Here is a 27543-nt window from a genome sequence, read left to right as displayed (position 1 = left end):
TCTATTACCCAAATAAGGCACGTTGGTTACAGAACAGCTTGAGGTAGGAAGAGGAGACCAGCCCCCCACACCAAAGGGTCTCGGGGCACCCCCTCCCTGGGAACGGCTGTGGGCCCGTGTGTCCCCTTCTCTGTGGCCACGCAGACGCTCACGAGGGTTTTGCGATCAGGTCCGGCCTCGCGGAGCCTTCTGGTCTCCAGCCCGTTGCCCCAGTTAACATGAGGTGAAGTTCACTTTTAACGTACGGTTCACCGCTTGAAGGCGCACGGCGCCACGGCGCTTGGCCCACGCGTGAGGTCGTGCGGCCCCCACCGCTGTCTGGTCCCGGGACGTGCCGCCCGCGGCGGGGCCCGACAGCGGCTGGCGCTCCCCGGGGACGGTGCGGGGTGCCGGGGCCGGGCGGACGGGGAGCCGGTGGGAGTAACCGCTCCGGCCTGTCTGCTGCAGCTGTAGCGGCGCCTTCGCGGGCCGGCGATGCCAGGCGCCCAACCCCTGCCTCAGCGCCCCCTGCAAGAACGCGGGGACGTGCCACGCGGTGGACCACGGCGGCCTGGTGGACTACGCCTGCGCCTGCCGCCTGGGCTTCTCCGGGCCCCTCTGCCTGACGCCCCGGGACAACGCCTGCCTCGCCAAGCCCTGCCGCAACGGCGGCACCTGTGACCTGCTCACACTGACCGAGTACAAGTGCCGCTGCCCCCCGGGCTGGTCAGGTGAGGGCCCCCCCCACCCCGGCCCCGGCCCTCCCCCCACTGCCCGCGTACCGTGACGTGCTGGGAGAAGGCCACGGCTTTCTGCAGTCTGTGACCCCCGCCCTCGAGTCCCCGGGCCCCTCTCTAGCCCCGACGTCCGCTCCGGGAACCCCGGGGCTCCCTGCCTCTGCGAGGAGGGGGCCCTCCGTTTAGTGAGGTCCCCAGGGCCCGCTGGCCCTGCATCAGGAACCCCGACGGCGAGCTCTCCAGAGAACACGAACTCTGGAGGGGACAGTCTGGGTCCGGTCTCGGGGGCCCCCTGCCCCCGCTGGCCGTGTGTCCCGGGAACCTCGGTCCCCATCTCCGGGAAGATGGCCGTGTCGTGTCGTGGGGTCCCGGCAATTAAAGAGACCGTGCTGACAGGTTTGTGCCAGGCTGGCACCTCCGCGGTGCCTGGAAGTTGTCCCTGGACACCGGCGTGACCCCTCCCCCCCCCGCCCCCCAGGGAAGATGTGCCAGCAGGCCGACCCGTGTGCCTCCAACCCATGTGCCAACGGCGGCCAGTGCCTGCCCTTCGAGGCCTCGTACATCTGCCGCTGCCCGCCCGGCTTCCACGGCCCCACCTGCAGGCAGGACGTCAACGAGTGCGGCCAGAGCCCCGGGCTCTGTCGCAACGGAGGCACCTGCCACAACGAGGTCGGCTCCTACCGCTGCACCTGCCGCGCCACCCACACCGGCCCCCACTGCGAGCTGCCCTACGTGCCCTGCAGCCCCTCACCCTGCCAGAACGGGGGCACCTGCCGCCCCACGGGGGACACCACCCACGAGTGCGCCTGCCTGCCAGGTACTGCCCCGGGGGCGCGGGCCGGGCCAGGGCTCGGAGGACGGTGTCCCAGCACACACAGGACGGCGGGCGGGTCTGGAAAGGGGGTACCAGTTAGGGGAGCCTGGCACAGGGTCCGGGCATCTCCCTGGTCTCCCACCTTCTCACTTCTGCCTGGGGGTGGGGTCCGCTGCAGCCGCCCAGCACTTGTCCCCCATGCCAGGGACCCGGGCTCCCTGCAGCCCCCAGGGCGGGCTCCTGGCTGAGCCTGGCTGGACGGGCGTATCCTCCCCAGTGCTCCCTCCGCCCCGCGGGTGCCGCTGCCCTCACGGCCCCTGACTCTTCGCCCTGCTCTGAGCCCCTCACCTTGAATTCCCCAGAGGCACGTGCAAGTTAGGGAACGAGGCGCAGCTGCAGGGACATCCTTGTTTGTGCCTCCCCGGGTCTCTTGTTTCCATGTGGTCGGAGCTCACGTCATTGCCCCCCTCCCCCGGTGGTCTGGCTGTGGGGGCTGGTGTGGGACAGCCGCCCCTGCTGGTCCCCCAGCGGCTCCACTGTCCCTGCTGTAGGGCTGGTCTTCCGCTGTAGCTTTTGAGTCAGTTTTGTGGCTGGTGATCTAAAAATAATAACGTTGGCGAGAGGCTTAAAGACCTCCTGGGTCGGTGGGGGTTTGGGGCCTGGGCGCGACGGGAGGATTGACCCAGCGGCCCCTGCAGAGGGGAAGCGTTCTGCCTGCCTGTCCGCCACCAAGCCCGGGGCCTCGTCATCGCACCAGCCAGCTTTGTGTGCGGGCTCGAAGGGCACGCGTTTCCTGAGTGTCGCTGGGTGTTCCCCTTGCCCCCTGACCACCCCAGGGCTGCTGGCTGGCCAGCTGTCCCTGGGGGCCAAGAGATGAGCCCACTCGCCAGGCCCGCCTCTGGGTTCTGGGTTCAGATGCCTTTTTGCTGGCCTGGTGACCTCGGGCCTGGGACCTCACATCCAGCCACGTGTCTCAAGAGAAGCCTGCCCTCCAGGGGCCACAGTGAGGGCTGGAGGACGTGGGCTGTGGGGCGACCCGCCAGGGGACACCCTGTTCATGGAGCTGGTGCTGGCTCCCGCTGGGGCCAGCGGGGCGAGATTCTCCCGGTGAGGGCTCGCCAGGCTTGTGTGCCGCACGGCCCCGTAGGAGACCCTCGGAGGTATTGGGGTGGGGGGGCGGGGAGGCGTGCTCAGGCCCCTACAACATACGTGGGAGCCAGAACTCGGGCTCCGGGCTCTGATTTGGGGCACTCCCTCTAAAACACTGTCCACTGTCCACTTCAGCTCTTCTAGATCACCTGCTTTACCCCCCAGGGCAGCGGTGGGGTGGGCGGCCCGAGGGAGGGGATCGGCTCTCCTCGGGCAGGAGACAGGTTCAAAGGCGCCCCGGGAGGGGCATTAATTAGTAACTGGCTGTAGGTTTGGGCTCTTGCCAGGCGCACCTTTGTGGGTTGATGATTGAACCGGCGGGAGTTGAGCGGGTTAATAGGTGACTGGTGTGGAGGCGACGTTGACAGAGGTTGGCCCGGCTTGGGGGGGGGGGGGGGGAAGCGGGCATCACACCTCTGTTCCGGGGAAGCTGAGGGCCGCGTGTCCGCCCTGCCTCCTCCGGGCTTCTGCCTGGAGCCCTCCCCGGCCCCAGCACAGCGCCTCACCTGCAGGCAGCACCCGCTTACAGCCGCCCGTGGTTAACTCTGCTGCACGGGATTTTTACGACGCCACGTCCAGGATCCCGTGTTCCCAAGTCCCCATGTGTTCAGCGGGCCCTTTGCGCAATGATTCCTCAGAGAGGAACGTGTCACACGTGGGCCCTGGAGTGTGGGGCCTGGTCACACGGGGAACAGGGGGACCAGGGGATGGGGCTTGGACCCCGAGGGCCCCGAGGTGGTGGGCGTCCTGGGACAGGCCCTGAGTCGGGGGCGGCAGCTGGTCCAGAGCAGGGTGTCGTGGGTCCAGCCAGGAAGATGCTGGGGCGAGCACAGATGGGCAGGGCCTGACCGGGCTCCTGGCTCCCCCTGCCGCAGGCTTCACCGGCCAGAACTGCGAGGAGAATATCGACGACTGTCCCGGAAACAGCTGCAAGAACGGAGGCACCTGCGTGGACGGCGTGAACACTTACAACTGCCGCTGCCCGCCCGAGTGGACAGGTGCACACGCAGGGGAGCGCCCCCCGCCCGACACAGTGCCCGCACGGGGAGCGCGGTCCGGGAAGGGCGGCGTGGCCCGGGGCAGCCCCTGCCCGCGACCGGGGGGCCGAGGCCCCCGCCCTACCATCAGCTCGTCTGTGCGGGTCGCGTGCGGGTCCCCTGGGCTTCAGGTCCCCCGGGCTTCGGCCAAGCTGGGGATGGCGGAGAAGTGTGGGCCCCCCGGAGCACCGCTGCCCACAGCAGAGCGACGGGGCCAGGGCCCGGCCAGGCCGGGGGGCCGGGGGCAGCGGGGATACAGCGGTCCAGGCTGCAGTGGGTGGAGGAGTCTGCCTGGGAAGGCTTCCCGGGGGCGGTGGCCCCCGGGCCCGGTGGTCGAGGCGTGACGGGCTGGGCCCCCGCAGGCCAGTACTGCACCGAGGACGTAGACGAGTGCCAGCTGATGCCCAACGCCTGCCAGAACGGCGGGACCTGCCACAACACCCACGGCGGCTACAACTGCGTGTGCGTCAACGGCTGGACGGGGGAAGACTGCAGCGAGAACATCGATGACTGTGCCAGCGCCGCCTGCTTCCACGGGGCCACCTGCCACGACCGAGTGGCCTCCTTCTACTGCGAGTGTCCTCACGGCCGCACCGGTGAGCGCCCCGGCCGCGGGGGGCGGGGCTGCCCCCGAGGCCGGGTTTGGGGGGTGGGGGGTGGGCACGGGACGTGGCACCACCTCCCTGGGCTCCCCGGCCCTGCCTGGCGTGTGCAGCCTCGCTCAGGCGCACGGCTGATGGCTTTTGCCGAAGGGGCCTTTCTGGAGGGAAGGAGGCCGGGGGTGCCCGGGGCAGGCCTGCTGGGGACGAGCCCCCCAGGGTAGCCTGAGGGTCGTGGGCCCGACGGGGCCGCCGGGCAGCGTGGCCGTGGGAGGCCCGTCCCTGTGGAGCCGGGCGGCGGACCCGGGCCAGGAGAGGCAGTGCCCCGCTGACCGCGGCCGCCCCGCCCAGGTCTGCTCTGCCATCTCAACGACGCCTGCATCAGCAACCCTTGCAACGAGGGCTCCAACTGCGACACCAACCCCGTCAACGGCAAGGCCATCTGCACCTGCCCCTCCGGGTACACGGGCCCGGCCTGCAGCCAGGACGTGGACGAGTGCTCGCTGGGTGCGCCGGGCAAGTCGTGCGGTGGGGGGAGGGGGCTGGGGAGTCTGGGACATCGACTCTGCCCTCAGAGGGTTCCCGGTCTGACGGGGGAGGCGTGACACACACACACACACCCCCCCCCCCCGCCTCCAACAGAGAGGACTGCCAGTCTGATGGGGGAGGCGGGCATGCCCCAGAATGGTCCGGTGGCCGGGGTGCCTGAAGCAGGCTCTCACCGGTGCTGCCCTGCCCTGGCCCCTACCAGGCGCCAACCCCTGTGAGCACGCGGGCAAGTGCATCAACACGCTGGGCTCCTTCGAGTGCCAGTGTCTGCAGGGCTACACGGGCCCGCGCTGCGAGATCGACGTCAACGAGTGCATCTCGAACCCGTGTCAGAATGACGCCACCTGCCTGGACCAGATCGGGGAGTTCCAGTGCATCTGCATGCCGGGTACGTGGAGCCAGCCTCCTGCCTGTCGGGGTGACCCCGCTGCGGCGCCCCTGGCGACCGCTCTGTGCCCCCGGCCTCCGCGCTCGCCCGGGCCAGCCCGCGGGGCACCAGCCCAGAGGGCAGCGCCAGGGCTTGGGGGGCGGGGGGCCCGGGAGCCAGGTGAGCCGCGGGAGAACAGGTACGGAGGGTGCCGGCCAGTCGCCTCTGCCGGCAGCTGGCGTGGGCGTCCGTCTCTCTGCCCTGAGCTGCGGTGGGGGGTGGCCGCGGCTATTCACGGGCCCCTGTGCCCCCTCCCCGCCCCCCACCCCAGGCTACGAGGGCGTGCACTGTGAGGTCAACACGGACGAGTGCGCCAGCAGCCCCTGCCTCCAGAACGGCCGCTGCCTGGACAAAATCAACGAGTTTCTGTGCGAGTGCCCCACAGGTGAGGCCCGTCCCCAGCAGGGCTGCTGCCCAGCCCCCACCCTCCCTCTGGGGGAGGCGGGCCGGGAGCTCCGACGACCCACTAGGAGGCCTAGCTCAGGTCTGGGCCTGGTCCTACGGGAGCCCCTTCTCCTGTCCTGAGGGGCACCGGGCAGGTCCCCCAGGGACTGGCCTGCAAGGACTTCACTTCGTGAGTGGCCAGGCCAGGCCAGGTCAGGCTGGGCTTAGGGGGAGCCCGGGACCCAGAAATCCTCCCTGCCGCTGGGGCTCCCCCGGGAGCGGGACTATAGTCCCCAGGTCCCCGGGGAGCTTAGGTGGTGAAGAGATGCCAGCCCGGCTCTCTGAGGGCTCGCAGCTGGGAGGGAGTCGGCCTGCCCCGCCCTCCCCACCTCTGCTGGCCTGCAGTAGACACAACAGGAGGGCTCCGGGAGCCCGCGGCCGGAGGGTCTGTAGGTCCAGGACGCCGACACTCGGGAGGCCTGGCAGGTCAGGGCCGTGGGCCTGCAAGGTGTCAATCAGCCGTCCCAGACGCTGAGTGGGGGACCTCGTTCACCGTGGGATGGCTGGGACCATAGTAGCCGGAGTCTGTATGAGAAAAGCCCCTCCTGCAGGGGCAGGGGCAGGAGCTGAAAGGGAGCAAGAGGAGAGGTCAGGAGGGCTACTGAGCCCTGGCCGGAGCGTGGCCTGGGGAGGGACTCCCTGCTGTGGCCCGGCGGGGGCTCGGCCACGGGGCCCCCGGCACCCATTGCGTCCGACTGCCTCCCTGTCCTCGCCGCAGGCTTCACCGGGCACCTGTGTCAGTATGACGTGGACGAATGTGCAAGCACGCCTTGCAGGAACGGCGCCAAGTGCCTGGACGGGCCCAACACCTACACCTGCGTGTGCACGGAAGGTGCGGGGCCGGTGGACAGAGGGTGGGCAGGCTCCCGGGTCTGGGGAAGTGGGGGGGGGCGGGGAGTCCCGTGATGAGCGGCACGCTCCCCCCTCTGCTCCGGGAGAGCCCGGGCGTGGTTGGGGCCTTTCCGGGAGCAGCCGCCCTGAGTGCCCTTGGCCTTGCCCTGCAGGCTACACGGGGCCGCACTGCGAGGTGGACATTGACGAGTGTGACCCCGATCCTTGCCACTACGGGTCGTGCAAGGATGGCGTTGCCACCTTCACCTGCCTGTGCCGGCCGGGCTACACGGGCCACCACTGTGAGACCAACGTCAACGAGTGTCACAGCCAGCCCTGCCGCCACGGCGGCACCTGCCAGGACCGCGACAACGCCTACCTGTGCCTCTGCCTCAAGGGGACCACAGGTGCCTGGAGGGGAGCGGGGGGGGGGGGGGGGGGGCGGGGGGTGTGTGTTGGGGGGGGACGGTGGGGGGGCCCAGGAGCTGACCTCCGGTGCTGCCCACCGCCAGGACCCAACTGTGAGACCAACCTGGATGACTGTGCCAGCAGCCCCTGTGACTCAGGCACGTGTCTGGACAAGATCGACGGCTACGAGTGCTCGTGTGAGCCGGGCTACACAGGTGAGCGGCCTGGGGCCTAGGGACCGCTGGGGCTCTGCCCCTCCCAGGCCCCTCAAGCCCTTGCCGCAGGGGCCGAGGTCAAGGCCAGCGACTCAGCCAGGTCCCCAGGTGGGCGGGACGGGGCAGGCCTCCACCCAGGGCCCAGCTCTCCGGATGCCAGCCTCGGCCCATTGGGGCAGAGACCACGGGAGGCCTGGGGCTCTGACCAGGACCGGGACGGGCACCCTCGAGCCCCTTATCCTTGGTCAGGGCAGACTCCTGGGCGTGCGTCCCGTGTCTGCCCCGAAGGCGTCTCTGGGCGGTTGGGCTGACGCCGGCCTTGTCCCCTGGGCCCCTGGGCCCGGCCGGCTGGCGCTGTGCTCCCATGCGAAGCCCCCGCTTACCCAGGTTACGCCTCGGAAGGACCCAGGGTGAGGGGTTGGGTGTCGTCCCCGGTTCAACAGGGGCAAACTGAGGCTCCGAGGGGCCAGAACTTGCTCACGAAGACCCCCCCCCCGCCCCTTCTTCCGGGGGGGCCCGGCTGTGGGTATCTGAGCCCCCCTCCCCGCTTCCAGGGAGGCATGTGGCAACGTCAACATCGACGATGGGCGGGCAACCCCTGCCACCACGGGGGCACCTGCGAGGACGGCACCAACAGCTTCACCTGCCGCTGCCCCGAGGGCTACCACGGCCCCACGTGCCTGTCCGAGGTCAACGAGTGCAGCAGCAACCCCTGCATCCACGGGGCCTGCCGGGACAGCCTCAACGGGTAGGTGCGGGCGGGAGCTCTGTCCCCGGAGGCCGGCGGGTGAGAGAGAGGCCTGCGCGGAGCCTCGGACAGGCCGGGAGCGGGTGCCCCTCACGGGCAAGGGCTCGCAGGGCCCTTGCCGGCTCCTGGCGTGCGCTCAGCACGGCCACGTGTGGTCACGGGGCCCCGGACGCGCTTGTGGGTCAGCGGCAGCCAGCACGCATGTGTGTGACACCGGGGTCTACCTTGTTTTCCGTCCTGGCTGCTGAAATGGCTCCCATCCCGCGGAGGTGAAAGGGGCACCCCTGGGTCCGTGTTGAGGAGGTGGCCAAGGTCGCCTAAGGATGGGGGTCTGGGGGCCAGCAGCGTGGTCACAGTCCCACCCCCACCTCCAAGCAGGAGAGGGGCTGCAGGTGGAGTTCACCAGCCGTGCCTGTGTAACAGAAGAGCGCAAACCGGTGGGGTTCAGAGAGCTCCTGGCTGAGGGCAGCTGGAGGTGCCGGGAGGGTGGCACCCAGAGCACAGGAGCCCATGCCTCCCCCACACCTTGTCCCGTGCGTCTCAACCCGTGCGGGTTGTTCTAAGGTTAGGCTTGTGTAGCAAACCACTGGCCTAGCGAGCGAAGCCCTTTTCTGACTTCTGGGAGCCGTTCTAGCCAATCTCTGTCTCGAGGAGAGGGTCTTGGGAAACCGGGTATGCGGCTGGTCGGTCAGAAGTACAGGTGACAGCCCGGCCCCCGTGATGGGCGTCTGGCTTGGGTGCTGTGTGTGGGCCCGAGCCCTTCTCCCGGGGCGTCCCTCCCAGGAGCGAGTTGTAGGACACCCGGCTGGCGTGGCCCCCGCACGCGTGGTGTCGGCAGGGCGAGGGTGTGGAGCGGAGGCAGAGCTCACCTGGTTCCTGACACCTGCTCCGCACCCAGCGCTGGCCGTGTGGATGGGGCTGTTGGTGCGGGTGGGGACCCCGTACTCTGTGTCCAAGGCCACGTGGTGGGTGAGTGGCAGGTGGCCTTCTGACGACTGCCCGGATGTGGCACGGCCACACCCATGCCGCCCTCTTGGGCGGGGTGGGGGCTGGGGTCCCCCCGCGAAAGGACTCTCGGGTGGGCCCCCCCCACCGCTCCGTGCCATCAGGCCTGGGGACGGCAGCAGGGCCGGGAGCTTGGGCGCGCTTGAATGGCGCCGTGGTCACCCCTGCAGGTACACGTGTGACTGTGACCCCGGGTGGAGCGGGGCTCACTGCGACATCAACACCAACGAGTGTGAGTCCAACCCCTGCGCCAACGGGGGCGCCTGTAGAGACATGACCAGCGGCTACGTGTGCACCTGCCGCGAGGGCTTCAGTGGTGAGTGGGGCCGGGCAGGGGTGCTGGCGCAGAGGGGCCCTCGGGGGGCGGTGGGACCGCGGCGCCTCGCTCTTCTCTCCCGCCACAGGCACCCGCTGCCCTCAGGGCAGACCCGCCGGGGTAGGCTCGGCGCGGGGCTCTCCCTCCACCCTAGGGGGCCCCTTCGGAGCCTCTGGGGTGATGGGCGCACTCACCACCGGCCCTCTGTCTCCAGGGCCCAATTGCCAAACCAACATCAACGAGTGTGCGTCTAACCCGTGCCTGAACCAGGGCTCGTGCATCGATGATGTGGCCGGCTACACGTGCAACTGCCCCCTGCCCTACACAGGTGAGGGCGGGGCCCGCGGGTGCAGGCGTGCGTGGCACAGTGCGTGCCCGGTGGCTTTCCTGGGGCCGGCCGGGCCTCATGACTCAGTAGGTACACCCAGAGTTCCGCTCGCCACGTGGAGGCTGAGGGCTGGCCACATTTGGGCCTCATTCCGCAAGTGTCATTGCCAAAGTCACACACGACTATATAGAACGCTGGACAGCGATCTTAATACGAGCGTGTCCCAAGTACTTGGTTTGGCCAGCCTGCCTGGGAGGGGAGGAGATGGGGTGCTCCACGGCAGAGCCACGAGCTAGGCCTGGGCTCCTGGCCTCCACGGCCCAGCGTCCACACTGCGTGGGCCCCTGGGGGCCGGACTGCCCCCCTCCCCCCCAACTTGCTGGCCGGGCCTGAGGGATTCCTTTGACGGCGGGCCCTCTTTGTGTCAGGGAAACAAGGAGCTCTCTGTTAGCGCCGAGCAGAGGCGGGAGGCGTTTCCCTGGGCGTCCCAGCGTCTGCCGTTGGCCCGGCCAACGGGATCGCAGGAAATGGTCCCCTCCGTAGAAGAGATTTGCAAAGTGTTAAAAAACAAAAGTCCACAACCACTACTGCCCCTGGGTCCCACTGGGAGTGGGCCGAGGGCGCTGCCGCTGGGGACAGCCTCGGGCCTCCCTGCTGACGAGCCTGGAGGTCCGGAGAGAGCCCTGTCCGGCCAGGCTGGGGGGGGGGGGGGGGGGGGGGGGGAGGAGGGGGCCTGTCTCCGTGCTGGTGGCTCCCACCACACGAGGCAGCCTGTGGCCAGAGCTGGGGACCTGGATTTTCTCTCCTGCATTGGTGAGGCAGCTTGTGGCCGGTAGCCGCCCAGGGGCCCCTTGCCTGGGACACACGAGTCCCTTGCAGACACAGCATCGGAGGCTGGCGGGCCTGGTGGGGAGGAGCCGGCCTGTGCTGACCTGCTTCCCGTCTGCCCACTTCCTGCTTCCCTCTGCACAATTGTCGGAAACTCTGGCGAATTTCCTGCCTGCCTAGGTCACCGTGGAAACAGATAGAAAGAAAGGCCTTGGAAACTCGCACCAGCAGGCCAGGGAGATAATGGGCTACGGGGAAGATAGTGCTTCCTTTCTTCCCCGGGAATCAGCCCCCACGGCCATAAACAGGAAGGCTGTCCGCTGGGTTTCCATGGAGGAAAGTCGCCCCAGTGTGACCCGCTTCTGGCGAGACTCCCTTCCCTGCGCCGGGGTCCTGTACCACAGGTGCTCCCTGACGGGGAGGGGTGCTCGCGGCCGGGGCTCCTCCCCTGCTGTCCGGCCTCTGCTCGGTGGCCTCCGTGACCGGCCGCGGGCTGCCTGTGGCCCCAGAGCCCTTGGGAGGAGCTCTAAGGCCTCCAGGAGACCAGGAGAGGGCGTGAGGCCGGGAGCAGGCACTCCCGAGGGGTTGAGGCCCAGGCCGTGTCCTGCGGGGACAGTTTTGGAGCCAAGTATCCCCCCGGTTTGGGTTCTCACTCCGCCAGGAGCTCGCCCATGGTCCCAAGGGCAGCACTACCCCCCGCCCCCCCCTCCTGCCCCATGGGGCTGTCAGAGGACTCTGGCGGCTCAGGGGCCATCAGGGCCTCCGTCGGGAGACGCCATGGGGCATTGGTCCTCTGGGCCAGGCCCCCTGGGTCTCAACGCTGTCCCCCTTGCCCTCAGGAGCCACGTGTGAGGTGGTGCTGGCCCCGTGCGCCCCCGGCCCCTGCAGGAACGGTGGCGAGTGCCAGGAGTCCGAGGACTTCGAGAGCTTCTCGTGCGTCTGTCCTGCAGGCTGGCAAGGTGAGGCCTCCTGGCCCTGCAGCCCTGCCTGGGTTCGCTCCCCTGGGGCGGGAGGTCTGGGGGGCTCCCCATCTCTGCAGGCTGCGGAGCCACCTGTAGGGGCTCTGGAAGCAGAGATGGGCCCGGCAGGGCCCTTCCCACCCCCAGTTTCTGTCTGCTTGGCCCCAAACTGGGAGATCGCAAGTCAGAGAGCCCCCTTCCTTCCTGGGGTGTCCCCAGGGGACGGTCCCGGGGCAGAGAAGGCTGCCGGAGAGGCCTGGAGGGCGGGGGCTGAACTGTCGGCCCCTTCCTCCTCCCCCAGGACAGACGTGCGAGGTCGACATCAACGAGTGTGTTAAGAACCCTTGTCGCCACGGCGCCTCCTGCCAGAACACCAACGGCGGCTACCGTTGTCGCTGCCGCGCCGGCTACACGGGGCACAACTGCGAGACGGACGTGGATGACTGCCGACCCAGTGAGTGGCGGGGCCCGCTCGGCCACCTGTTAACGCGCGTGGACCTGCGGTTTTCTGGGCAGGCGCGGGGCAGGGAGCGGGCTGGCACCAGGCGGGAGGACCCACGACGCAGTGCCTGGGGACGTGCCCAGGGCACTGAGCTCAACTAGACGAAATGCTGGGGGGCGCGGTGGGGGGGCTGCTGCTGGCAGAGCTGTGGGCCTCGCGTGGACCAGGGGCGGTTCTGGGTGGTTCCAGAAGCCTCCCGAGCCACCGCCCCTCCCCGCGGGCTGGGGTAGCTCCTCCCATCGTGCAGCCTTATTGGTCCTTGTCATGACCCAGCAGGGAGCAGGGCTCTCCGACCCCGGGTCCTAGGACACTGAGGCCCAGACAGGTGTCACCAAGCGGGCAGGGGACACGATGGCGCCAACCTCGTCGGCCTGACTGTTGAGCTTACACATTCTGCCCCTGCCCTGGGGCCTAGGAGTGGGGGGCCGTGGGCCCCCAGCTTCGGGGGGACCCCGCAGCCCACCCTCAGGCCTGCCTTCTGTCCCCGCCCCCAGACCCGTGCCACAACGGCGGCTCCTGCACGGACGGCGTTAACACGGCTTTCTGCGACTGCCTGCCTGGCTTCCGGGGGGCTTTCTGCGAGGAGGACATCAACGAGTGCGCCAGCAAACCCCTGCCACCACGGAGCCAACTGCACCGACTGCGTGGACAGCTACACCTGCACCTGCCCCACGGGCTTCAGCGGCATCCACTGCGAGAACAACACGCCCGACTGCACAGAGAGGCAAGGGCGCCGCACAGGGCAGCAGGCCGCGGGGGCGGGCACAGCACCTGGCGGCGGGCGCACCCAGCGGGTGTCCACATGGCCGGCTCTCCCCACCCACCGCGGCAGACGTCGTGTTCTAAACGAGCCTTTGTCTGCCGACCAGTGTGAGACCCGGGAGCCCGGGGGGTTTCTCCTGGACAACTGGCGTGCCCCCTTCTGTCAGCCGCAACTCTGTGGCCCGTCTTGTTTCGCTTTTTCCCCTGGCTGCCGGGAAGCTCAGCGCTCAGCGTTCTCGCACTCTCCGACACGCTCATCTACGTTGTCCGTGCAGATTCTGGTTCCTTCCTCATTTTTATGTTAACTACCACATACCCGTGTGTTTAAAGCCCTTCCCGGCGTGAGGAGGCAGAGGAAGTGGGCGTAAGGTGCCCTGAGAGCCTGCGGTCGGTCCCCGGCCCCGTGCTGGGGCCTCCCGGGGCTTCCGTGGCCTCCTGAGGTCATCCGGGCTGCTCGCCACCTGTGTAGCTGTCGGGCCCCTTCCGCCGCAGTCTGAGTCCAGGGGAAGCTTCTCGGGCAGGGCCGCACGCCCCCCTCACCCTTCTCCCCTGCTGCTTGCTCGCCTCCAGCTCCTGTTTCAACGGCGGCACCTGCGTGGACGGCATCAGCTCCTTCACCTGTCTCTGTCCGCCTGGCTTCACGGGCAGCTACTGCCAGCACGACGTCAACGAGTGTGATTCTCGGCCCTGCCTGCACGGCGGCACCTGCCAGGACAGCTACGGGACCTACAAGTGCACCTGCCCACAGGGCTACACGGGCCTCAACTGCCAGGTGAGCGACGGGCTGCAGGGGCGCCCGCGGCGCGTCGTCACGGCCACCCTGCCCGGCCCCGCCCGTCGGCCTCCCCGCGCCGCTGGTGGACCGGTGCGGCGAGAGCCGGGCCGGGAGGGCGGGGGTGGCCTTGGTCGCGCGGCTCCTGGGACCCGGCTGGCCGGCCCAGCGCCCGGCCCGAGGCCACGTGCCACCTAGGGAATCGGGTGGGGAACGGGGCCGCGCTCAGCTCGGGAGCAAGGGTTTACGAAGCAAGAGTAAGAAAAAATCAGGGCAGGAACGTAGCTGAAAGCCAGCTTCTTTCCGGAAAACACGGAAAAGTCCCGAAGCCTCGTCTTCGTTAAAGAGTCTCCCGTGAGATGTGTTACAAGGCTTCCGACAGAGTAGCTTGCTTACAGAGAGGAATCTTTCGACGACAGGCTGCTGGTGTTCGGGATGTGCCGAGGCCCCGAGCACGAGAGCCCCAGCCCCAGGCCCGCTCCCGATGGCGGGGGGTGGGGGGGGGTGGCGGCCCACGGGGCCTCAAGTTCCCGTGTCTGTTAGGATGGGCTCACAAGCCCGCGTGGGCGCGAGGTTCTGCATGTTCCGCACGGCCTCGCTGGGGTCAGCCCCGGGAGGGGAGCGTAAACACAGGCGACCCCCGCTGTCCCCAGAACCTCGTGCGCTGGTGCGACTCCTCACCGTGTAAGAACGGCGGCAAGTGTTGGCAGACCAACACCCTGTACCGCTGCGAGTGCCACAGCGGCTGGACCGGCCTCTACTGCGACGTGCCCACCGTGTCCTGCGAGGTGGCCCGCACGGCGCCGAGGTAACCCCGCGGCCCGGCCCGGCCCGGCCCAGGGCTTCCCCGGCGCCCCCCGGGTGTCCACCCCCTGACGCCAGGAGGTCTGAGGCCCCCTCCCTCTGCTTCCCCCGCCCCCCAGACATCAATGTCACCCACCTGTGCCGGAACGGGGGGCTCTGCATGGACGCGGGCAACACGCACCACTGTCGCTGCCAGGCCGGCTACACGGGCAGCTACTGCGAGGACCAGGTGGACGAGTGCTCGCCCAGCCCCTGCCAGAATGGGGCCACCTGCACCGACTACCCTGGCGGCTACTCCTGCGAGGTGGGGACCGTCCCGGGGGGGCAAGGGGTGCCGGCTGTGAGTGACACTGTGTGGCAGGCCCCGGGCCGCGAGCCAGGCTCCGTGGGGAGGACTAAACCCGACTTTACGCAGTCCCAGTAAGGGAAGGCGGTGATGATCAGGGAAGACTGCCTGGTGGAGGCGTCCGTGGCGGGGAGAGCGGGAAGAAGAAGAATACCCAGGAATATGAGATGGGGTTTCCGTCTGGGTCCCCTCCCCCAGAGCTCTGTCTCTGGGCTCAGCTGACACCTGCCCCGGGGCCTCTACCTCATGGCCACAGGACACGCTCTGGCCTGAGCTCCGGGCAGTGACTCTCAGCTTATCAGAGTCGGCTGGGCAAGGGTCTCCCTCTGGGCCGACCGGGTGTGAGGGACTCAAGCCTTCACGGATCAAGAGAGTGGCCTGTGGTGTGGCCCTGTCAGCCTGCACAGCGGGTAGAGGGCCACATCTCAGCCGCCCACCAAGCCACAGGCCCCCACCCCTCGTTTGTTTCCCTGCACAGTGCGTGGCCGGGTACCACGGGGTGAACTGCTCTGAGGAGATCAACGAGTGTCTGTCCCACCCATGCCAAAACGGGGGCACCTGCATCGACCTCATCAACACCTACAAGTGTTCCTGTCCCCGGGGCACGCAGGGTAAGGAACAGCCACGCCCCAGGGCTGGGCCCCAGGGGAAAGTGGGGCAGGCCGGGCCCTGGCCGGAAGCCACCCTAGGCCAGCGCAAGCTTCCGCTCTGCCTTGTGGGGGCAGAAGGCAGGTGCGGGGCTGACCGAGCGAGGGGGGGGCCCAGCCGGGCTGCTGGCACGGGGCCGCGAGTCCGGGGTGCGGCCCTGTCGCCAGCGTCCTCTCTCCTGAGCGTCTGTGTGGTCCCATCCTGACCGTTTGCCGAGGGGAGCGCCCCAAGGAGGGAGCCGGGCCGGCCCGTGGCCCGCTCAGGCCCCCGACGGCGTCCGCACTTCTGCAGGTGTGCACTGTGAGGTCAACGTGGACGACTGCAGTCCCCTCATCGACCCCGTCTCCCGGGGCCCCAAGTGCTTTAACAACGGCACCTGCGTGGACCAGGTGGGCGGCTACAGCTGCACCTGCCCACCCGGCTTCGTGGGCGAGCGCTGCGAGGGAGACGTCAACGAGTGCCTGTCCAACCCCTGCGACGCCCGCGGCACCCAGAACTGCGTGCAGCGCGTCAACGACTTCTACTGCGAGTGCCGTTGCGGGGCCATACTGGTGGGTGCCGCGGCAAGGTGGGGCGGAGGCCGCGGGGGCCGGGCAGGCCCCTCACGCTGCTCTCGTCCCCAGGACGCCGCTGTGAGTCGGTCATCAACGGCTTGTAAGGGCAGGCCCTGCCAGAACGGAGGGCACTTGCCGCCGTGGCCTCCAACACTGCCCGGGGTTCATCTGCAAGTGCCCGGCGGTAGGTGCAGCCGTGGGGGCTCCTTGGTCCAGGGGTGGCAGGAGGGCACACCCTCGATGCCTCCACACGCCGTGCTCCAGAGGGCGGGGCTTGGTTGGAGCCGGGCTTAGCCTCCCTCGTTACCGAGAGCGAGCGTTTTCAGAGTAGTGTCAGCTTTACAGAAAGACTGTGCGGGGACTGGCCGCGCCCCCTTTGCACACACCCAACTTCCTGTTTTAGCATCTTGACTTCTCCTGGTAGGGGTTACGGTGGGGGAGCCAACACCGGGAGGAGCGGGAGCTGAACCTTCAGGGTCGCTCCTGGCGCGGGCATGCTTTGGGCTCTGAATGCGGTGCCCCGCTGGGTTCCTCAGCGCCCGCGCATCCTCTCCCCTCCCGGGACGGGTTGTCGCGGGCCCTCTCCCAGGCGAGGGGGGCGCGGAGAGGCAGCGGCGTCGCCGGGCCGGGCAGGGGTCCAACCTGACGCGTTCCCGCGGGCTGCCTGTCCCCGCAGGGCTTCGAGGGCGCCACGTGCGAGAACGCCGCGCGCGCCTGCGGGAGCCTGCGCTGCCTCAACGGCGGCACGTGCATCTCGGGCCCGCGCAGCCCCACCTGCCTGTGCCTGGGCCCTTCACGGCCCCGAGTGCCAGTTCCCGGCCGGCAGCCCCTGCTGTGGGCGGGCAACCCCTGCTACAACCAGGGCAGCTGCGAGCGGTGGCCGAGAGCCCTTCTACCGCTGCCTGTGCCCCGCCAAGTCAACGGGCTCCTGTGCCACATCCTGGACTACAGCTTCGGGGGCGGCCCTGGGCGTCGACATCCCCCCGCCGCAGATCGAGGAGGCGTGCGAGCTGCCCGAGTGCCGCGAGGAGCGGGCAACAAGGTGTGCAGCCTGGGCTGCAACAACACGCGTGCGGCTGGGACGGCGGCGACTGCTCCCTCAACGTCAACGACCCCTGGCAGAACTGCTCGCAGTCGCTGCAGTGCTGGAAGTACTTCAGCGACGGCCGCTGCGACAGCCAGTGCAACTCGGCCGGGTGCCTGTTCGACGGCTTCGACTGCCAGCGCGTGGACGGCCAGTGCAAGTGAGGCAGCGTGGGGGCGGGGCGCCCGGGGGGCGGGGCCTGGGGTCTGTGGGCGGGACTCAGGCAGGGCGCCGGAGGGGGCACAGTGGGGGGCGGGGGGTTCGGGCAGGACGTTGGGGGGGGTGGGGCAGGTTAGGGAGCGGGTGGGGATCAGGCAGGGAGCAGGGGGCGGGAGGCCCGGCCAGGGGGCGGTGGTGCGGGGGCCCCGTCCGGCAACCGACTGAGCGCCCCTGCCGCCTGCAGCCCCCTGTACGACCAGTAACTGCAAGGACACACTTCGGTGACGGGCACTGCGACCAGGGCTGCAACAGCGCGGAGTGAGAGTGGGAAGGGACTGGAATGCGCGGAGCACTGTGCACCGAGCGGATGGCAGCCGGCGCGCTGGTGATGGTGGTGCTGACGGACGCCCGCGCAGCTGCGCAACAACTCCCTGCACTTCCTGCGGGAGCTCAGTCGCCTGCTGCACACCAACGTGGTCTTCAAGCGCGACGCAGCTAGGCCAGCCCATGGTCTTCCCCTACTACGGCCGCGAGGGAGGAGCTGCGCAAACACCCCATCAAGCGCGCCGTGGACGGCTGGGCCGCGCCCGGGGCCACTGCCTCGACCGGGTGGAGGCCGCCCTGCTCCCGGGCGGCGGGGCACCGGCCGCCGGCGCCGGGAGCTGGACCCCATGGACATCCGCGGGTGAGTGCGCGGCGTGCGGGGAGGCGACGCCCTCCCGGCCTGCGGGTGAAGGAGACCGAGGGTCCCGCGAGCCGGGACTGATAGGGCCCGCGCAGGCTGCGTTCTGCGGAGCTGCTGACCCCCTCCCCCCCCCCCCCCCCCCAGCCGGTGTTCCAGCGCTGGGGTCAGCTCCCAGAGGGGAACCAGGACCCCTGAGGTCTCTGTCCTTCTGAGATGGGGGAGAGGGTGCTTGTGGCTCCCAAGGGGACAGTGGAGAGTTGCAGGGCCAGGTGGGGAGAGCGCTTTGAGGGTGTCTGGGGAGCACCTGCCGTGGGCTGGGCTTGCTGGGCTGGAGACAGAGCAACACTGCCCCCACCCCCCAGGTCATTCTGTACAGACCTGGCTCCCTGAAGCCCCAGACCGCCCTTCCTTTCCGGGAGCATCTCCCCGCATCGGGACCACGCCTGAGCCAGAGGGGTAAACTGGGCGGCTGCAGGGCATAAACCTGCGGTCTGAGCCCCCTGACCTGCGTGTCCCCCCCAGATCCATCGTCTACCTGGAGATTGACAACCGGCAGTGTGTCCAGTCGTCCTCACAATGCTTCCAGAGCGCCACGGACGTAGCCGCCTTCCTGGGCGCCCTCGCCTCGCTGGGCAGCCTCAACATCCCCTACAAGATCGAGGCCGTGCAGAGTGAGTGGCCCCCCACCCCCAGCCGTGCTCCTTGGGGACAGTTTGCTGGCTTCTAGGAAGAGCCTCCCGGGGAGGGGTCAAGTCTCCTAGTTCCCCCTCCAAAAACGTTCTTGTTCTTTGTGCCATTTGCCGCCTGTGGGTGGGTGTGTGTGTCATGCCATCCAGAGCTAGGGAACCACTTTTTCTGGGACTTTCTGCCTGGTGCGCCCTCCCTCCCCGTAATGACAGCTGGCGGTGTGGCTGGCCCAGGGGGACGGACAGACACATCTGCCGGAAAGTAGGAGCCCGTTCCTCCCCCCTCTCATCCCCCTGATTTTTCTTTGTTGGGTATTATTTCAAAATCATTACAGCTTTTTAAAAAAGAGAGAGAGAGAGAAGAATTGATCGGTGTCATGTGAAGTGTTGAAGTTTGTATCTTGAAAATCCTCCTAAATCCTTTGTCTTAACAGCTTCATGCGAGTGCAGTGATTTGAAGTTGGCTAATCCTCCCTTAAAGGAGAAAAAAGTAAAAGCCGTCTCCAGATAGCCGGCTGGTGCAGGAGAGAATTTAGCGATAGTTTGCAATTCTGATTAATCGCGTAGAAAATGACCTTATTTTGGGGGGCGGGTTGGAGGAGGGTGGGTGAGGAGGCGCCCAGCTGTGGAGCCAGTCCGCTGCCCCCCGGCTGCCGGCCTGCCGCGTAGCCGCCGCCTGATGTCCCGGCGCCCGCAGGTGAGACCGTGGAGCCGCCCCCGCCCCCGCAGCTGCACTTCATGTACGTGGCCGTGGCCGCCTTCGTGCTCCTCTTCTTTGTGGGCTGCGGGGTGCTGCTGTCCCGCAAGCGTCGGCGGCAGCATGGACAGCTCTGGTTCCCGGAGGGCTTCAAGGTGTCAGAGGCCAGCAAGAAGAAACGGCGGGAGCCCCTCGGCGAGGACTCCGTGGGCCTCAAGTTAGTGGATGCCGCTGCGGCCCGTGGGGGGCGTGGGGGAGACGGGAGCCGCCCCCTGCGCGCCCACGGGCCTCGCCTTGCGCGGTCCGAGGGCGTCGGGCGGCCGCCCGAGCCGTGGCCTCGGGGGGAGCCCCGCTCAGCGTCGCTTTCCCGACCCCTTGCCCCCAGGCCCCTGAAGAACGCGTCGGATGGTGCTCTCATGGACGACAGCCAGCACGAGTGGGGTGACGAGGATCTGGAGACCAAGAAGTTCCGGGTGAGTCGGGTGGGCTCCAGGGCCTCCCCGGGCGGCCCCAGCCCTGCCCCGGGAACCCCCCGCCCCCGTGACAGGGCCCTCTGCTCACCCCTTCCTCAGTTCGAGGAGCCAGTGGTTCTTCCCGACCTGGATGACCAGGCAGATCACCGGCAGTGGACCCAGCAGCACCTGGACGCTGCCGACCTGCGTGTGTCCGCCATGGCCCCCACGCCACCCCAGGGCGAGGCCGACGCCGACAGCATGGATGTGAACGTCCGAGGGCCGGGTAGGTGCACAGCCGGCCGCCCGCACCGCTCCCCCGCCCCAGAGGCTCTAGGGGTCCCCCTTGTCCAGCCGCCTGCCTGGGGTCAGTATTCTGGAAGCCGAGCACGGGGGCAAGGTGTGTTCTCTCCTCGGAGCGGGACAAGACGTCCCAGGAGATGCCGTGTCCTTAGCTGGCTCTGTCCTGGGGGTGGCTGTCTGCCCGCCAAGTTAATTTCTTGTTTCGAAGCGCCCAAGCTGTGGGTTTTCCCAGCCACGCGACTCTTACGTCGCTTGTTCTCGGGTGGGTCAGGAGGCCAAGCTGCAGGGTCCTCGTTTGCCTCTGGCCAGTTGGCGGCTGAACCTGGCTCTACCCCTTGGGAAGCTCAGGTTGATTGTGGTGGCTCCGGGCGGCGTGGCTGTGGGTGCCCAGCCCCACGGGACCGGCAGCACCGCCCCGGGGCCGCTGCCGGGGGCCAGCCTTCCTGACGGAGCGCTTGTCCCTGCCTTCACACAGACGGCTTCACGCCCCTCATGATCGCCTCCTGCAGCGGAGGGGGCCTGGAGACGGGCAACAGCGAGGAGGAGGAGGACGCACCCGCCGTCATCTCCGACTTCATCTATCAGGGCGCCAGTCTGCACAACCAGACGGACCGCACTGGCGAGACCGCCCCTGCACCTGGCTGCCCGCTACTCGCGCTCCGACGCGGCCAAGCGCCTGCTGGAAGCCAGCGCCGACGCCAACATCCAGGACAACATGGGACGCACCCCGCTGCACGCAGCCGTGTCCGCCGACGCGCAGGGCGTCTTCCAGGTGGGCAGCTGCGGCCACGCGAGCCCTTCTGCCAGCCCGTGGCCTGCCTGTCTCCCTCCCGGTCAGGGCTGTTGACCGGCTCACAGAGCCCCAGAGCCCCGATACCAAGTGCAACTTCGGCGGGGCTCGTGCTGAACGGGCGCTCTGAGTCGTGCACTCCGCGGGGGAGGCGGGCCACCAGGAGGTGGCAGAGCTTCCTCACCCCCACCCCAGACAGGTCCTGCTGTGGCGGCCCTCACGGCCTCCCGCCTCCCGATCAGCCTTGGCTGGAGGCGTAGCTGGCGGCGGCGGTGAAAGAAGGGTTTAGGGGCTGCGGCTTGCTGCTGGGAGCCCGGGGCAAGGGTGGGTCCGGGGAATTGGACGTCTGGGTTTTGGGGGAGCATCTCCACACAGGCTCCTTTTGGAAGCCTCCAACTGGTCCCCCTGCCGCACGTCCGCGGGCTCCGAGCAGCCGTGCCCTCAACAGACAGGCAAGATGGGGCATAAACTGGGGGGGGGGTCATCACAGAGCTGTAACTTAGGGAGTTTTTAGCACGTTATTTTGCTGCAGTGAGGCTAGTGAGAGAGGAGAGGAGCATTGAAGCGAGCCCCCTGCAGCAGGCTCTGTTTGCTCCCACGGCCTTGGTGGCATAGAGACGCGTAAATTCCCGTGGGCATCTCGTGGGCGTGAAGCCAGCCCTTTTCACCCACCGGTGGGCGGGGACTGTCCTTCTCGCCTGTGGCCCCGGGCACAGCGGCACGTGAGGGAGGGCCTGCCCCTCTTCTGTGTGTCTGCAGGGACACGGCGGGTCTCAGCGGTCTGAGTCCGCGACTCAGACGTGGTTCTGCCCGCTGTGGCTGGGCGGGGACTTCACCCCTGTGGGTCCTGGGTGGTGGTGGCAGGATTAGATGAGCGCGTCGGCCCCTGGCTCCTCCAGCGGTGGCCGGCGGAGCTCCGCCCTTCCTGCTGCCCCCACCCCGCCGTCCGGGCTGGTCCAAGAGGGGGCTTTGTCGCCGGCGGCCCTCGACTCCCGGTTTGCCAAGCCTGCCCCCTCCTCTGTCGCGCAGATCCTGATCCGGAACCGAGCCACGGACCTGGACGCGCGCATGCACGATGGCACGACGCCGCTGATCCTGGCCGCCCGCCTGGCGGTGGAGGGCATGCTGGAAGACCTCGTCAACTCGCCATGCCGACGTCAACGCCGGTGGACGACCTGGGTGAGCCGGGCCGCGCGGTCCAGCCCGCGGAGGGTGGCCCCGGTGCCGCCTGGCCTGCCCCAACCTCCTCTCTGCCCGCCCACAGGCAAGTCCGCGCTGCACTGGGCTGCCGCCGTGAACAACGTGGAGGCGGCTGTCGTGCTCCTGAAGAACGGGGCCAACAAGGACATGCAGAACAACAAGGTGGCTCGCGGGCCGGCGGCACGGGGCCGGGCAAGGCTGGCGGGTCCCTTCACCCGGCGCCACCCCCTTTCTGGCCACGGGACCACCGAGCCGTGGGCACAAACTCCAGACGTGGGCCGTCCCGGTGAGGGCCCCCGAGCTCGTGCGTGGCTGGCACCGGCTCTTTTCCCTCGTTCACAACGTTTGCCAACACCTCCCGAGCGAGCGCATGCGTCTCAGCTCAGTAAAGGGTGCGACTGCAGCTGCCCCGTGTCCCCACGACCTGCGCCGCACTTTCTGTCCCCGGCCGTCACCGGGCGGGTGGTGCACGTAGAGCCCTGTCGCTGGTGGTGCGGGGGCGTGGCACATGGCGAGGCCCCCGGTTAAGCGTGAGCGGCCACTTGCCTGCACACGGAACTTGCCCGTTACTGCTGTGGTCTGTCCCCGAAGCGAGGGAAACGCTTTGCTCCCCAGCTCCTTGGCGGCCGAGCCCTGTCCACGTCTCCCTGACCCCACCTGGGTCTCCCTCCTTCCTTCCTGGGGGACACAGCAGCTGTTGGGACCCGGGCACCCCTGAGTCCCCTGCGGGCCAGGCTTTGTCGCCTCCTCCCACTGGGGAGACTGAGCCTCAGAGATGCGGCGGCCACCAGAAGGGCATCGGGCCGTGGCCAAAGCCTTGTGTGAGCCAGAGAGGCCCCGTGAGGCCACGCGACAGCCTCACTGGGGACGTGTGGCACGCCCACCGTACAGATGAAAACACCGAGACTCGGAAGGAGCCGAGACGTCAGGGTTACTTGGGACTGTGTGGATGGGGAACCCACCCCGGGGTGCCCAAGGATGCCCCTCAGGGATCCCCAGGTCCCTGAAATTGCTGCACTGTTTGTGGCTACGGCGTCCTGGAGGAGAGAGAGGCCACAGGCGTAGATTTCCAGTGGTGTCTGTGCCCCTCGCAAAGGTAAAGTCCTAGCGATTCAGAATCTAGAACCCGACGGGCTGCCTGGGAGCAGGTCTCAGAAGACGTATTTAGGGCTGTTTCCTCTTTAAGACTTCACGAGGCCACGTCACGGTGCGGTTAAGGGATTAGGGTCGACCTGAACCTCCGTCTCCCGCGGTGGGTCCTCTGGTGACCCCCCCCCACCTCCCCTTTCCCCGTTCCCAGGAGGAGACGCCCCTGTTCCTGGCCGCTCGGGAGGGCAGCTACGAGACCGCCAAGGTGCTGCTGGACCACTTCGCCAACCGGGACATCACGGACCACATGGACCGCCTGCCTCGTGACATCGCACAGGAGCGCATGCATCACGACATCGTGCGGCTGTTGGACGAGTACAGCCTGGCGCGCAGCCCCCAGCTGCACGGCACGGCCCTGGGCGGCGCGCCCACGCTGTCCCCGCCCGCTCTGCTCCCCCGGCAGCTACCTGGGCAACCTCAAGCCCGCCGTGCAGGGCAGAAGGCCGCAAGCCCAGCACCAAGGCCTGGCCTGCGGCGGCAAGGAGGCCAAAGACCTCAAGGCACGCAGGAAGAAGCCCCAGGACGGCAAGGGCTGCCTGCTGGTACAGCTCGAGTGTGCTGTCCGCCCGTGGACTCCCTCGAGTCGCCGCACGGCTACCTGTCGGACGTTGCCTCGCCGCCGCTCCTGCCTTCTCCGTTCCAGCAGTCCCCGGCCGTGCCCCTCAACCACCTGCCCGGCATGCCTGACGCCCACCTGGGCGTCGGCCACCTGAGCGTGGCCGCCAAGCCCGAGATGGCAGGCTGGGCGGGGGGCGGCCGGCTGGCCTTCGAGGCGGGACCCCCGATGCTCTCCCACCTGCCCGTGGCCTCCAGCACCAAGCACGGTCCTGGGCACTGGCGGCGGCGTGAATTTCAACCGTCGGTGGGGCCGCGGGCTTGAACGCCAGTGCGAGTGGCTGTCCCGGCTGCAGAACGGCCTGGTGCCCAACCAGTACAACCCGCTGCGAGGGAACGTGGCGCCGGCACCCTGAGCACGCAGGCCCCGGCCCTCCAGCACAGCATGATGGGCCCCGCTGCACGCCGGCCTGTCCACGGCCGCCCTGTCCCAGATGATGAGCTACCAGGCCCTGCCCAGCACGCGCCTGGCCGGCCAGCCTCACCTGGTGCAGACCCAGCAGCTTCCGCAGGTGCAGCCGCCGCAGCAGAACATTACAGATGCAGCCGACACCCTCTCTTCATCATACCAACCCTGCCAGCCCCAGCCGCCCCAGCCGCACATACGGCGTGGGCCTCGGCCGCGGTGGGCCACGTGGGCCGGAGCTTTCCTGGGCGGGGAGCCGAGCCAGGGCAAGACGTTCAGCCGCTGGGCCCCGGCGGCGCGCTGGCCGTGCACCATCAATCTGCGCAGGACAGCCAGGCCCTGCCCGCCCCGCTGGCCACGCCCTGACCACCCGGCGCAGTTCCTGACCCCGCCCTCGCCGCATAGCTACTCCTCATCGCCCGCGGACAACACACCCAGCCACCAGCTGCCAGGTGCTGAGCACCCCTTCATTCACCCGTCCCCCGAGTCCCCCGACCAGTGGTCCAGCTCGTCACCGCATTCCACGTCTCTGACTGGTCCGAGGGCATCTCCAGCCCGCCCACCAGCACGCAGTCCCACATCGCCCACATTCCAGAGGCGCTCAAGTAAACAGCCGGCGCCCCAGCGGGACCCTGTGCTTCCTTTCCCAAGCCCCGCCGGGGCGCCTGCGTGCGCTCGGCAGACCGGGACTGACCAAAGGGGCTTTTTCTTAAGAATCGTGTTTTTATACAAAATAAAAGGACGAGGATTTTAATTTTTTTTTTTTAGTATTTATTTATGTACTTTTATTTTACGAGGAAACACTGCCTTTTATTTATGCGAAATGTTTTCTATGTCTCCAGGTAACAAGTTTTGTCTGTTCCGAGAAAATAAACTAGGTCTCAGTCACGAATTTCCTACTTATGACATTGTGACGTGTTTGTAAACTACAAACAAAGATTCGTGATTTATAAATGCCACTTATTATTGACTTTTTCTTCTTCTTCAAAACCCAAAAAGGAAGGGTGCTGGACAAGGGGGGTTTGGACCAGCATTGTCCAGAAGGGGGTGTGGGCTGCCGTGGCCCCAGATGCCCCCGCCCCGCGCCCAGCCCCTCGCACCTGCCCAGGTCCCCTGCCTTGTGTGAGAAGCTGCATCTCGAGGCAAACGACAGGCAAAACCCCCACACCTTTGGCGCGTGGATTAAGTTGCATCTAAAATAGGAATGTTGTAAAATGTAAATGGTGGTTTCTGTGTTTCGGTGGGTTTTTTTTGTGATGATCGCTTTGAAAACATGCTTTTAAAGATGTGTCCTTGGGGGCACCAAGAGCACATTTCATGGTACCGATCGTGAATCTTTGTTTCGGGTTCAGTATTACATAGCTGTTCATTGGTCTTGTGAGTTCCTGTTCCTTCTAGAAGCTCTTCTGCCCCTGGCCTTGATACTTAAGCCTTGCGTAAGCGAGGAGCCCAGTGGCCGTGGGGTACCCGTCTTGGATGCCACGTGGAGGAATCCCACCCTTTTCTGGGGAAAGACACTGCCCCGGCCACCCCAGCATCTCAGCATGGACACTTTCTTCCAGGACAAGTGGAAACAGACTAGCAGCACCTGGGGCCCAGACCCAGCTCGCGGGGCCAGACCCCTCACGCCCCAGATTGACGAGACCCCAGGACAGTCTCTCAAGACTTTGGAGAAACATGGCTGTGTCCGGCCTCAGTTCCCAGAGACAGATCATCCCACGGCCTGGGTGTGTGGCTGAGGCGGTACCCTCGGCAAGGGGGGGGGGGGGCGGCGATCCTGCCTGAGGGCTACCCCCACCCTGGTCTGGGGGTGGGGAGGAGCACGTGCCCAGGGAAGGAGCAGACACTTGCGATATCAAGTATAAGCCTGTGGCAAACTAAATGTCTGTAAATACATTTTAAAGGTGGATTTTGTTTAAAAAATCTGAATGAACAAGTCTGTCCAGGGTGTCCGGGGTCGTGCTGACAGGGACGTCAGAGCGTGGCTGGGCTCACGACCGGGCCTTGCCACCTGACCCGCGGCTGCCAGGCCCGTAGCTCATGAGAGCAAACCTGGGAGGGCACCCCGCTGCCCGCCTTGCCCGGCGGGCGTCGGCCTCCTCCAGGCAGCCCCTCCGGCCTCCCGGGGGCAGTGTTGTGCGTCCCTAGCGGGCATGACCAGACTCGCCCTAGGATGTTGATTCTTGCGGGGTTTGGGAAAAAATAGAGTGTAGTTTACAGCAAAAGGAAACTTTTTAAACAAGTGATCTACGTGCAAAACTGTAGGTGATGAAAAGGATGTATTTTTTTCTTTCATCTTCTTTTGTTAACCGATTTGCAATAAAAGGAATGCTGACGGTCATCCGGATTTTGCCAAACCTGGTTGTGGCACTGGCTCGCTTTCTCGGGGATGGGGGGCAGAGGGCGGGGCCGGCCTACTCGGAGGGAGGCGGCAATGCTGCTCCCGGACGGCCAGGGACGAAGACCGCCCGGCCCTGGCCCTTGGGGTGCTGGGACTACGCCATGTTCAGAAGTTCAGCAGCTGTCTCTGCACCCGTCCGGTCCAGGCCCGTGCAGGGAGCTGGGGACACGAGTGAGCAGGGCACGAGCAGCCCATCTCAGGGGACTCCCAAATCTGGGGTGACGCGGCTGCTGGGGCACCAGGCTGGAGGCGGTCCCTTCTGCCTCGGTGAGGGGGCAGGGCACCACTTCGACCCAGGAAGCCCACTACACACAGCAGGTGCGCAGGGAGGGGCCCAGAGGCGGAGGTGAGGAATCCAGAGCCCAGCAGGAGGGCAAAGGGAGCCACCCGCCGAAGTGCCCGAGCAGGGACACCACGGGGGTGACACAGGGAGTGGGGAAGGTTCCACGAAGCCGAGGGAGCCCTGCTGAACAGGGATGTCAGACTGGCCCCTGCCGGGCCCCCACACACGGGCCCCCTCCCCGGCCCTCCCACCTAGGCTGCTATCTCCACCGGAGCCAGATTAACAAAGGGCAAGCCTGCTGGGCTCCTCCTGCCTCAAAGTGTCACCCCCCCGCGGGCCTGGCCTACCCAGTACAAGCGTCATCCCCAGATTTCCTCGCCGACCGGACGCTTCATTCCAGCCCCCCACCCAGATGGGACGAGAGGTCCCGGCGAAAGGACTGTGGGAAGCGACCCAACTTCTGTGTGCCAAGGAAGCAGACCCAGCCTGAAATGTGCCCAAAGAACTCCCAGCACCCGGAGGTGCCGCTCCTAGGCGTACACGCGAAAGAAATTAAAGTTGGCCAAACAAGTCCAGACATGCACATGTTCCCAGCAGCACCGTTCACAGCTGCCGAGAGGTGGGAGCAGCCCGAACGCCGGTCAGCTGATGCGCGGATGAACAAAATATCGATGACACTGTGACGGTTCATGTCACGTGGCACCTTGGCTGGGCCATTTGGCCAAACGCAAGAGGGTTTCTGGACGAGATTAACATTCGAATCAGTGGATGGAATAAAGCAGAGCCGTCCCCAGTGTGGGTGGGCCTCGTCCAATCAGTTGACAGCCCGAATGGAACAAAAAGTTTCAGTGAGAGGGAAGGCCTCCAGCTTC

General features: G+C 67.3%; 2 protein-coding genes across 2 annotated transcripts in view; both read left to right on the top strand.

Annotated features, from left to right (window-relative positions):
• Window positions 1-17406, top strand: part of NOTCH1 (notch receptor 1) — a 35078-nt gene extending 17672 nt beyond the window's left edge. Inside the window, 26 exon segments of the mRNA XM_032595682.1 lie at window positions 448-710; window positions 1195-1533; window positions 3555-3677; window positions 4079-4312; window positions 4667-4822; window positions 5067-5252; window positions 5563-5676; window positions 6454-6567; window positions 6740-6973; window positions 7079-7196; window positions 7744-7772; window positions 7775-7937; window positions 9113-9258; window positions 9473-9586; window positions 11254-11373; window positions 11675-11827; window positions 12370-12485; window positions 12487-12599; window positions 13208-13409; window positions 14063-14228; window positions 14333-14517; window positions 15038-15170; window positions 15499-15758; window positions 15831-15945; window positions 16438-17005; window positions 17249-17406. Of these exon segments, the coding sequence (XP_032451573.1) occupies window positions 448-710; window positions 1195-1533; window positions 3555-3677; window positions 4079-4312; window positions 4667-4822; window positions 5067-5252; window positions 5563-5676; window positions 6454-6567; window positions 6740-6973; window positions 7079-7196; window positions 7744-7772; window positions 7775-7937; window positions 9113-9258; window positions 9473-9586; window positions 11254-11373; window positions 11675-11827; window positions 12370-12485; window positions 12487-12599; window positions 13208-13409; window positions 14063-14228; window positions 14333-14517; window positions 15038-15170; window positions 15499-15758; window positions 15831-15945; window positions 16438-17005; window positions 17249-17267 (4483 nt within the window). The 3' untranslated portion in view covers window positions 17268-17406.
• On the top strand, window positions 17406-26344 carry LOC115499368 (neurogenic locus notch homolog protein 1-like; the record flags this gene model as incomplete). The annotated part of the gene is given in 20 exon segments (XM_030293225.1): window positions 17406-17689; window positions 18212-18360; window positions 19073-19289; window positions 19458-19545; window positions 19645-19810; window positions 20303-20457; window positions 20459-20599; window positions 21647-21763; window positions 21765-21782; window positions 21784-21796; window positions 21882-21979; window positions 23118-23348; window positions 23350-23508; window positions 23511-23783; window positions 23785-23926; window positions 23929-23975; window positions 23977-24186; window positions 24189-24346; window positions 24348-24508; window positions 24511-26344. Coding segments are annotated over 20 exon segments (2913 nt in total), but the record flags the coding sequence as incomplete, so codon positions are not given.
• Between the last annotated feature and the right edge of the window lie 1199 nt (window positions 26345-27543).

Source organism: Lynx canadensis, chromosome D4 (assembly GCF_007474595.2).
Source record: "Lynx canadensis isolate LIC74 chromosome D4, mLynCan4.pri.v2, whole genome shotgun sequence".
Taxonomy (NCBI): domain Eukaryota; kingdom Metazoa; phylum Chordata; class Mammalia; order Carnivora; family Felidae; genus Lynx; species Lynx canadensis.
Note: the sequence above shows the minus strand (reverse complement) of the source record. Positions and strands in the feature narration are given on the sequence as shown.